An 11603-nucleotide genomic window follows, 5' to 3' on the forward strand; every position below is an offset into this window, starting at 1 on the left:
GGACTAAAGCCTGACACATGAATGGGCATATTTTTGCCTGAAAATTAATTGATGTGACATTCCTGAGGCTTATCTTAATCATTTTCTGCTGACCCATGTAATTAACAGTTCACATTCTCAGAGAGTACATACATTTCATAAGGGAAATATATGTAGTTTTACCATATATCATTTGTGATGTTACCTACAGGTAATAGAGAAGAACTCTAACGGCTGGTGGTACGTCCAGATTGGGGACACGGAGGGTTGGGCACCTTGTTCCTATATTGACAAGCGCAAGAAGCCAAATCTGAGCAGGAGATCTAGCACACTCACCCGGCCAAAAGTTCCTCCCCCAGCACCTCCTGTCAAAAAGCAAGACTCTGAGGAAACACCCTTTGCAAGTGGTTGCACATCCAAAGCTCCAGAATCCCCCAGCAGGCCTGTTTATGAGGAGCCTGAATATGACATTCCTGCCATTGGCTGTGACTTAGACTTGGACACAAGTATTAAGAAGGACACAAGTATAAAGAAAGATACAAGTATAAAAAAGGACACAATTATAAAAAAAGACACAATTATAAAAAAGGAACCACGTCCTGTGCAGATTAAAAGCAGTAAAGCTGCTGCTGAAAGGATCGCTCAGGCTACAGGCAAAGCCTCACCTCTTTTACTTGTGAAGAGCTCCCCTTTCAGGAATGAAGACTCACTAGAAAATGCCACCAAAGAGGAGGCTATTTATGAGAATGATGGATTTAGATTCTCATCTGACGACTTTGCCTCTACTAGAGAATCCAGTGGTGGTGATTCAGACTCCCCACGGAGCCGCACCTTGGGCCGCAAGCCCCTGGGGTCTTCTACTGGGGGAGGAAAGTCACTCAGGGACACTCCGGATCTGTACAGGAGTCATTCACTGAACCGTCCTGAGAAGAACAGCCCTAGGTCATCTTCGGATGAATCAGGTCGCAATCCCAAAAGAGAGCCGGTCATGCGCAAGGATGTAGAAATCCAGATCGGTCAAAGTCCCTCAACCCGACCCAAACCAGTTGTCCGGCCCAAGCCCCTTCTGAGTAAGTCCGAACCACAGAGCCCAGAAAGGATGGACATCAGTAGCTTGCGGCGGCAGTTGCGTCCCACAGGTGCAATTCGGCACGGAGTAGTCCGTGCAGCACGTGGCGGAGAAGACTCAGAGACAGCCTCAGTTGTGTCATCAGAGGACTCAGTCTCTTCTCGAAGCAACTCAGACCTCTCCAGCATATACTCTAAGGGCAGCAGGGGTGACTCTGATTTTGAGGGTTCTTTGTACCGTACCATGGATGCCTATGAACGGGCACAGGACTCTGAGCTCAGCTTCCCTGCCGGAGTGGAGGTGGAGGTACTGGAGAAGCAGGAGAGTGGCTGGTGGTATGTGCGCTGGGGTGTAGAAGAGGGTTGGGCACCTGCGTTTTACCTGGAACCTGTTAGGCAACCTTCTGATGTAGGTGTCCCAGAGTCTCTTGATGGGCATCTGGCAGAGCTAAGCAATGCCAGCAAGTCTAATAGCCTGGAGAAAAATGAGCAGCGTGTGCAGGCCCTTAACAACCTCAACCAGCAGAATGTACGTAGACTGAATAATCCCAGCCCACCTATCCCCTCTAAGCCACCTGGGGGCTTTAGTAAACCATCTACTCAGCTCAACGGGTCAGGTGTACGAATGCGGAATGGCATTCGTCAGGCAGCAGTGCGACCACAGTCAGTTTTTGTGTCTCCTCCACAGCCAGTGAAGGATACTAATCTATATACAGGGTCCTTGAGGCGTAATGAATCTCTGGGTGCCAGTGATCACATGAGGTCTAGTGGCGGCGTGCGCCGAAACTCCTCCTTCACTGCTGTGCGGCCCCAGCCGGTAACGGATGTGCGCTTGAGGTCTGGAACCACCACAGCTGCACCGGCTGGAAGTTCTAGCCCCTTGATTGCCCATAGAAATGGTATCCCTGTGTCTACCGTGAAGCCTAAACCCATTGATAAGTCGAATCTCATTCACAACAACCTGCGGGAAATCTATGTATCGATTGCTGATTACCGTGGAGATGAGGAAACAATGGGCTTCCCTGAAGGCACCAGTCTGGAGGTTCTAGAAAAGAACCCTAATGGATGGTGGTACTGTCAGGTTCTAGATGGCCTACAAGGACGAAAAGGCTGGGTACCATCCAACTACCTGGAAAGGAAGAAATAGCGCCCCCCACTCCCCCTGCCCTGCAAAGAATGTCACTTAAATGTTTCCTTATATGTACATTTGTTATCAAACTCTATGAGGAGGACCTTTTTTGTACCAATATGAGACACTTTAGTGCTGGTTTACTAAAAAAGTACAAAAGACTCTAAAGACGATCAGTGATGTGGGTGTGGAGAACGCTACTAAGAATATGTCATTGGGCAAAATCAGGGGTTGGCCATCCCAGTGTCTTAAGTATGACTGGAGGATACTATCTCCACTTTGAAACAAGAAGAACATACTCTAGCCTTTCAGAAAGGGTTTTACATGAATAAGGAAATGATCCGGGCAAACGTTGACAGAAATTCCAGCCCGAAATTTTATGCCAAATGGGTGCCTTTGTCCATCGTTGACTGAATGTTAATAGGAATCATTTGAACACCAGTAAATCAGTATCAGTAACCAAAATTTAATTCAGTGCCATAGGCCTATGAGCGCAGAATTCACCAAAATTATTTTGCTACAGTATTACAGAGAGAGAGAAAGCGAGAGAGAGAGAAACTATTTCAACATAGGAGTAAATAGGAGTAACACAGAAAATTAAACCTTTAAGCACTCAGTAACAAGAATGTACGACATCGGATACGCAAATAACAAATCGAGTGCAGTTAAAGATTCAAAACTTTTTTTAAACTTCTACGTTTTTTTTTTTGTTTGTTTGTTTTGTATCTTGTGCGTTTTCATGTCTTCCTTAGAGATGTATTTCTGCTTTCTTGTGACATCCGTGCAACTCTTTATCGGCCTGGAAAAGGAAGTCCCTCATTGAGACGCTTCCTGTCATGTGATCTCTTGTTTGTTCTGAAGTGTCTCTGAAGAGGGTCTTGTAATTGGCTTTACTTTTTATGCTCTCCACTTTCTTTTGCCCCCGACAAAGCCCAACCAACATGAATAAAGAATCACTGATTCATTAAAGGATACGATGTGGTGCGATTATGTGTAGTTCACAACTGACAGAGAATTGGATACTATAGTTTTGTTGGATTTCAGTGCTTTTTTACCCACCTCATATCTGGGTGTCTAGCCCAAGCAAGGTTTAGTTTACAAAGTGCAAACAAGTCCTGTTTTTTCTGTTGCAGAGAAACAGGACTTTGTATATACTGCTGCTCTAGATGTGCTATATTTACTGCTCTTGAAGTGGTATTTTGGAAAATTCAGTACTGGAAAACATGGCATAGTATTCGCCAATCAATCCCAGGGAATTAGTTACATAGCAATGAGCCCAAAATGTGATCAAACCAAAGCAGAATGCCAATACATTTGCTAGTTTGTTTTGTTTTAGTTTAGTATTTATTTTGTGGGTACAAAGAAATACGGTGTATTCAGCAAACCCAAACGAGGTTTCAGAACTGAGCAAAATAGATATTTAATTACTATATCTGGAAGCACTTGATTTTGTTTTTTTTTTGCTACCCAAAGAAAAGCACATTGATATGCAAAGTTAATTTCAACATATTACGATATTGCTGGGCAGTATTGAATTCAAAGTTGAAGTTAAACAGTAGGCAGTTTAATTTTAGCAATTTTAGGTTATTTGGGTAAAAAATAATGAACATAGAATTGCCCATTGTAGTATGTAAAGGTTGTAGTTTACGTACAGCAAGCAGTTATCTTGAAAAATGTTTACTGTTTCCAGATTTCATAATTGGAATATTTAGTCACATTTCCTTAATACACCCTCTTTGACAGTCCCAAATAAAAAAAGAAATCATGGAGATGATCCATGTCAAAAGGCTGATGTTCAAGACTGCTGAAATATTTTTCTAATGAACAGTGCAGTGTGAACTCTTAGTCGGGTTAAGCACTAACGTTTTTTTTGTTTGTTTTGTTTTTCTGCTGGACAGTATTATAGTATTAAACAAATTTAAGTACCTGCTAGATTGCAGTTATATTCTATTAAGCAGTAGTAGATTTTTGTTTTTGTTTCTATTCTTGTTGTTGTGTGATCGCACATGGACAATAATGATGAATGAAGTGGTTCATTTGTTGTGAGTTGATGCATTTGCGTTTTCTTGTAAAGCAAAAATGCATCGATTTAAAGATGCAGTGTACTTCATCAGCACGTTATTTATTGAACAGAAATTGTTCGTATTTATAATTATTTAATTTTTTTTTTTTAAAAAAAAACATAATCATTACCTCTGTTCATTTTTTCCTCAGTGCTCGCCACTGTCAGTCATGCAGTGATGTCTGCACTGGAGCATCTCAGTAAGAAGCTCCTCCGTGGTGCCCTCTAGTGACACAGATTGGCTACTGTTATATTCTGGACTTTATTTTTGTATACTGATGATTTGATGCCAACCCGACATTTTCAGTTAAAGAGCATGTAGAAACTAAATGTTTTTGAACACAAATGCAGCTAACCATTTAGTTTTATGGAATTTGCTTTCATGTGACCATTTTTTCCCCATTTTCTTGTTTTTCGCCCAAGGCTGATTGCTGCACCTTTAGCAACTATGGACACTTCCTCTCTCGTTATTGAACCTTCTATAATGCCAGATTTTGTTTTATCTTGATTCCCTCACTCCATCTTGGTTACTAGACAATCAATGTTACAATCTGCAGAAAAAAAAAAATTTCGCTGACAACTTTGAAGATAATGCATCACATTGGATCAAACTTAACCAAGAAAAACAAATTTGAAATTTACAAAAATTTACAAAGTTTTGCATATTTTTAACTCTTCTGGATTGATGATGATTATTTTGGTAAATTTTAGTCCTCCGTCTGTTACCAGCCCTTTGACGAAGGCGTTATAGAAATGTGTCGACTCACTCCAACACTTTTCAATGGATATTGCTTTTGTCAAGTAACTTCCATTTACATTTTAAGCTTCATTTTTGTTCGCATCTTCAATTTACAAGGGAAATATTACTTGTCACGCTAGGCCTTTTTTTTCCATATTATGTACTTGTGTATCATCTAGCCTTTATGTTCTGTCTTTTCCTTTTTTTAATGTGTTTTTGTCAGCAAAAATATTGCAATGTATTATTTCCTTTATCCCGGTGTGCGTTAACGTGACGCAAAATTCTATGAGGAAATGTGCAATAGAATATTAGGGATCTCACCAAATACAAGGAACTGCAAAGTCGTAAGGGTTAAGAGTTTTTTGATCCTTCCTTTTTCAAATCAAGTCAAAATTTGTATGGTTTCATGCACAGCCACCATGAAAAGCTTTTAGCTTTTGTTTATTTCATGTTTTGATATTTTTGTTTGTTTTCGTATTGTTTATGCTGAATGTCACGATCCTCTTGGACACTGGTCCCTACGCACACGCGCACATGCAGACATACCGTTCGCCCACAGATCTGTTACTTTCTCCCCAGGACTCTGAACTAAACTGCTGGGATGCCACCATGGCAACAGTCAAGTATGACCACATCTAACGCTCTTCGACATTCTGTAATAAGGCCGTTAGGATTTTTCTTTTCCTTCTGTGCCAGTGGGGTAAAACCAAGTGAAACGTTGGACTGCTCCTCCTCCACACTGCCAAAGGTCTGATATTTCACTCCTTCTGACTAATACCCCATTTCCATTTTCACAAGCTTCCATAGCTTACATTTGTCGTTGAAGGCTTAGCATCTTCAACCAGCCTTTAAAATTGAACATGGCCTCAGAATTGCTTCTCTCCACCTGTTTGCATTGTTCATTTCTGTGTCACATCACTTTTAAAAGCATTTTCTCGCCATCGCAAAACCTTGTATCTCAGATTTTGGATAAAGTTTTCTTTATCCAAGAAGGAAAAAAAACTGAAAGGAAAATTCCTATTCCATTCTAGTCCATTCGTCACAAAATGTGCAACAGGTGTTACAAAATATAAACAAAAAATGTTTTTCTTCTGACAGCGATGATTTGTTAACACCTTTTATCTTTTGGGCCTGTTCACACCTGGTATAAACATCCATCTTCAGTGATCTGATCATAAGTGGACACTCAGCACTTCCATGTGTTTCCAGGGACCACCTATTGTTTCAGGACTGAAGGAAATGCCCATATTTACTACATCAGTCTCTTGCTACATTTGTTGTCAGACAAAAATGTTCTCCAAGTCCTTGATTTTGTCCAGTCTGTTATAAACAGCCTGCCTGCACTTAAATCACATGGACTGCTAATGCAACCTCTAAACAAACAGGAGAGAAAATGAAGCAAGAACTTGTGCAGCTCATTTGGTCTCTGCTGTGATGAGGCAGTCAGTTAGTTGGTCTTTCATTGCTGTCGAGGACACAGTGTCCTTTAGCACATTATATTGCCATATGTCTCTCCAAACATCTTTGAAGGTGGTTTGAGTGATCGGATAACAATACATCTCCTTACCGCTATTCACTTACGATCAGATGACACAGGATGTATGGTAATGCCAGTTGTAAATGGGGCCTTGGCCTCGAAATGCACTAAGCCTGCTCTCAATCTCTGTCCTGCTCTTCTCGTTTGAATGGGAGCCCTTGAATAGGCCTACATGAGTATATGTCAGTTAGGGACATGGAGAATCCCACTCTTTCACATTCAGATCTTTTTTTTTTTTTAAGTACCCTTGGTTTTGAAGTGAAAAAGATTTTCACTGAGAAGTGTTTCTATCTTTCAGATGTTCTCATTCTTGCAAGGGAAGCCACTCATGACAGCGTTGAGCCTTGCCTATTTGAAAAGTCAGCCAAGTGAAACAGAACTGATGCAGCAGTGCTATCTGCGGTCACTCGTTGTCCCGCAGATTCTTTCTCTCTCACTTGCTCATATGCTCTTTTCCTCTCTTGTTCTTCATTGGAACAAATTGACTGTCTTTGAGGCATGGCTCAAAGTAAGCTTAGTAATCTTGTGCAGAAGCTCAGAATAGTTTCCTACTGCAGGCTATACTTTTCTTTTCTCCTTTCTCTACTTTTTACTGCTGACCTCTTAACTGTTTTTTTTTTTTCTTGCCAAGTCCAACTGTGGATGGCTTCATATTCTGGCCTATTCCTCTGGCATGTTCCTCAACTTTACCTGAGATAGAAATTCCAGCTCGCTAGCCACTCTTACAAGAAGCTGAGTGTTTTCTTTTTCTTTCGTCCATTCTGTGCCTCAGGCGGGACGCTGTATTGCGTTGAGATTTGAGATCAGATTCCTTGTTGCTGATCTAATACGTGTGGAAAAATGCAATTTTACAGCACCAGTTTTAGAAAGAGGGGGATAGATAGTGAGGGCAACCAGTCAGGGACTGTAAGAGTGAGTGAATGCATGTGTGGCTGTGTGAGTGTGTGGAGAGGTGGTTCGCGTGTCGTAAGGATCATAAGAAGGTGGCGAGAGAAAGTTGATAGACGGATTGTATGGTAGTCATGCGTGGAGTGCGTTGGGACTCAGTCAGGTAACACTAGATCGAGCTGGACAGCTATAATGGACTTGTTCAAGTGCATTTGCCTGAAGCCTAGCCCCGAAGACAGGAGATCTGACAGGTGTCAAAGGAAAACCGCAGGAAGGAGATGGAAGGCCAGGCCTCTTTGATAATTAGTGCTCCGTTAAAGCTCTCGGTGCGAATTGGTTATAGTTGAACAGAGTAGTATGAACTTGATGACAGCTCATCTGTGCCTTTAGCTGAAGCTCCACATAAAGCCTTGCCTCGGGCCAGCGTTTCTGAAAACAAACTGCTTACCGCTCGTCCTTTGGTAGATCATAATGTCTGGCACTGGGGGACTCTTGGTATTCCACTCTGCTCCCTTCATTAAGACGAAGAAGTTCGGAGCACTGCAGGCATGGCGGGCTACTGTGAAATCACATTAGCAAAACCAGTCAATTAATTACAGCTCTTTGGGGGTTTGCATCCTGAATTTAAATGACTAACTGCAAAACTTAATCCTGTGGAGGCCTATGGACACAAACTGTGGACAGACTGATTCTGTGTCAGGCTTGTTAGTGAGGGCAAATGCTGTGTCATCTGCAATGTGTAGCCATGTTGTTCACACCGGCGTGATCTTGTCTTAAATCAGCATTGTCCATTTGCAGACTAGCAGCAGTTCTAGACCTGTAGTTTCAGGGTATGATGTGGTTTTAGGCTTAGGGTTGTTTATAGTGTTATTTGGACTACATGATGTAGGTAAAATCACATGTTTCTAAGCCAATTTATGATTAACTATTATTCATTTGGCTTGTAAATTATGGTCAGAAACACAAAATAACAGAATTGAACTTGAATGTGTCAATTCATATAATGAACAAGTTGAACAGGCTGCTAAAAAAAAAAGTTATAGCCTACTAGCTATTAAAGATACAACCATATATAAAATGCATTATTTGATTAGCTACAATACAGAGGTGTCTCGTTTTGATATATTTGATACTGAAAATGTTTTATGTTAATTTTTTCCATGTTTAATATACTTAGAGCTTTAAAAATTACAGGACAGTATTTGAAACAGAAAACCTTTATAGTGTCCTGATCTAGTGACGATACAAAAGATATGATACAATATTATTTGTTGAGTCCTACTAGCTACACACACTTAAAAAAGATGGTTCTTCAACATTCTTTAGGAAAGGCAACGGTTCTATTTAGAAACATGACTTCTATATAGAAGCATTTCATGCTAAAATGGTTCATTGCTTGATGAAATGGCCCTTCAGACTGATGGAGAATGTGTTGTATATCGTTCTATACAGACCCTTTTTGAAAATGGTTCTATATAGCACCAAAAAGGGTTCTGCTATTGTCATAATGTGGAGCTTGTAATGATAAAAGAACCCTTTTTGGCGCTATGTAGATCCATTTTTAAAAAGATTGTATATAGAACCACATCCAACACATTCTCTATTAATCTGAACAACCATTTCACCATGAAAAGAACCATTCTATATAGAACTTATGGTTCTAAACAGAACCATTGTCTTGACTAAACAACCCTTGAAGCATCATTGTTTTTAAATTGTGTAGCTACTTAGCTGTTGTGCTAACACAACACAAGCTACCTAACTGTTACCTGTTACCTACCGTTAGCCTAAAGCGAGTCTAAAACCAAATCGTTCCCTTACTCTGCAAGTCTAGAACTTCCTCTGGTTCTTCAGATATGAAGTTTACCTGGCTTGAGTGTTTGCCGAGGAGGTGAAGTAGAGAAAGCTAGCCGTACGTGTGCTCTGGTGAGACGCATGAAGTGTTTTTCTGAGGAATTATGGCAGGTTTTTAGTTGTTTGGTTGTATTTAGAGCGAGGAGGAGTGGGGAAGATGTGATGGAGCTGGGTGTGAAGGCTACAGGGTGCTAGCGGGCTGCTGCTGTGATTTTTCTGCTCTCCTTCATGAACACGCTGGGCCTCGCTAATGTCTCGCCGTTTGCTCGCTCTGTCGCTGCTTGACTCTCTGCTCTAATTACCGATTCTCTCGTATTAATTAACAGCCACTGCAGTATAACGGCTCCCTTGAAAGGCGCCGACCGCTGGGTGGTACGTCAAGTGCCACAATGGCGGCTGTAAACACGCCATTGAAAGCTGGATTTGTGAATCAGCCTCTCTAACGGTCGCCTCCCTCGCTTGTGTCCCCTCTCAACTGGCGTTTTTTGAGAACTGAAAAAGCTCCATTATGCCTTCTTCTTTCACAAACGTCAAAACAAGACCATTGAACAGACTTCTAGACGTGCTAGGCCTAGTCAGGGGCTTTCAGTTTGGACTCGATAAGGTTTTCACCCGTCAAGTTTCTAGGCCTAAAGAAACTTACCTTGGAAATCCAGAATATTAAAAAAAAAAATGCATTAGTCGAAATGACAGTGGTGCTAAAGCTCTTTTTACTCTGCTACTCAAATGCAAATCATGTTCTGCTTCCTCATGATGCGATCACGAATGCTTGGTTTGCCAACTCCTCTTTTCAAAGATATACATAAACACGGCCGTTGGGTTTTTATTGAAGCTTTTCAGTACAGCTGTCAAGGAGGACGTTACCATTTAAGTTTGGAAATTTGTGAAAATGCTTTGCATCGAAACCATCCTTTGCAGAGCCCCAGAGCACAAAACATATCTACAAAATAAAATCCAATTTTTTTATGTATTTCTTTTGAAACCAGGTGGTCTACAGCTTTATCTTTTTCGTTTTCAGTGTTGATTTGTTCTTTGTTTTTATCCTTTTTTTGTATCTTGTTCATGTTTACATTGTATCTTGCATTGCCCTAAAAGAAAAACAATAAAATGTATCGTTCTTGTTCTTTCATCTCAGTCATGCATTTATCTACATTTCAGCGCACCAGGCTCACACAATCAGTGCACATACAAATGAAAACAGTTAAAGTCTGACTGGATCCCGTGTCTTTATCTATAAAGTATGGCAGCCAAAATATAGATGTATGTATTTAGTGCTGTGGATAAATTGTGCAGGACAAGAAGCGTAGAAATGCAGAGCTGATGGAGACGAATGTTCAGCTTGCTGTAGAAGAGATGAAGGAATGTAGGAGGACTGTGGCAGCCGAAGTCCTCTGAATGATTTATTAGCTGTAGGTTTTCTTGCTGGAGACAGCAGCTTGTCACAGAGTTTTTAGAAGCTTCATGTTTACAAAGGAGAAATGCTGTTATATTTATTTTGTTTTATATTTGCATGGTTTTCAGTGTGCAGTGTATGGTAGTAATTATGCATCAGCAGAAATAATTTCCATCTAGTTACAACCAGAACATGCACTGGGTGTGGACAGCCAGCTGTAGAATAAGTATATCTACTCTACACTAGGGGGCAGTGCAGCCTTGACAATCTGGCAGCAGTGCCTTGACAGGATGGGAATGGAGTTTAATCCTAGCAGGCATGTCGGAGGCATGTACCCCCTTACACATAAAGACGGGGGCCGGTGAAGCTTTTCTCCAAACCAGAGCTCATTTATTAAAACATCAAAGACATATCTGAAAAACAGATTGACAGGTTAAGTGCCCTCAGCCTTAATGGGGTCCACCCTTCGGTCATATATCACTGACTGCAGTTACATTTAGTGTTTAACCACTCATTCAGGGCAACTCTCAGAGGCAGAGAGTGTTTTTAGGGAGTGAAAATGATTATGGGTCAGTTCAGAGGGCACCAACTGTATAATTAGTCCTCAGAGCTCACTTGGGTTTATTAAGCTGTTTAGTGATTAAAACTGATCTTACATCAGGGTCACACTGTGACCTGCCTTATTATAGCACACTGCACAGCTTAGTGACAGTTTGCTTCCAGCACAATTTCAGTTATATAGTATTTAAATGAACATAATATAGCAACGTATATAGCCAGGATTATCATGTTATCAGGTCCTTTTTGGAATTAGGTCACCTCAACCATTCAGGGGTGCCTATTAATGAGTTGCAACATTAAAATAATATATTTTCTAAAAACTGTTTATATTCAGTCACAAAAATCCCGTCCTCTTATAATTTCCGGAACAGTTGTAATGAGCACCAAATGAAA

At 40.9% G+C, this 11603-nt stretch overlaps 1 protein-coding gene across 7 annotated transcripts in view; it reads left to right on the forward strand.

Moving 5' to 3' along the window:
- The window catches only part of sh3pxd2aa (SH3 and PX domains 2Aa), a 165942-nt gene extending 155559 nt beyond the window's left edge, over nucleotides 1-10383 (forward strand). For all 7 annotated transcript variants that reach the window (XM_036563356.1, XM_036563351.1, XM_036563357.1 and 4 more), the window contains one exon: nucleotides 191-10383. In XM_036563356.1, the coding sequence (XP_036419249.1) occupies nucleotides 191-2194 (2004 nt within the window). In that variant the 3' untranslated portion in view covers nucleotides 2195-10383. The remainder of the gene's footprint in view (nucleotides 1-190) is intronic.
- Nucleotides 10384-11603: the final 1220 nt, after the last annotated feature.

The sequence above is a fragment of the Colossoma macropomum genome, unplaced genomic scaffold, assembly GCF_904425465.1.
Source record: "Colossoma macropomum unplaced genomic scaffold, Colossoma_macropomum, whole genome shotgun sequence".
Classification (NCBI taxonomy): domain Eukaryota; kingdom Metazoa; phylum Chordata; class Actinopteri; order Characiformes; family Serrasalmidae; genus Colossoma; species Colossoma macropomum.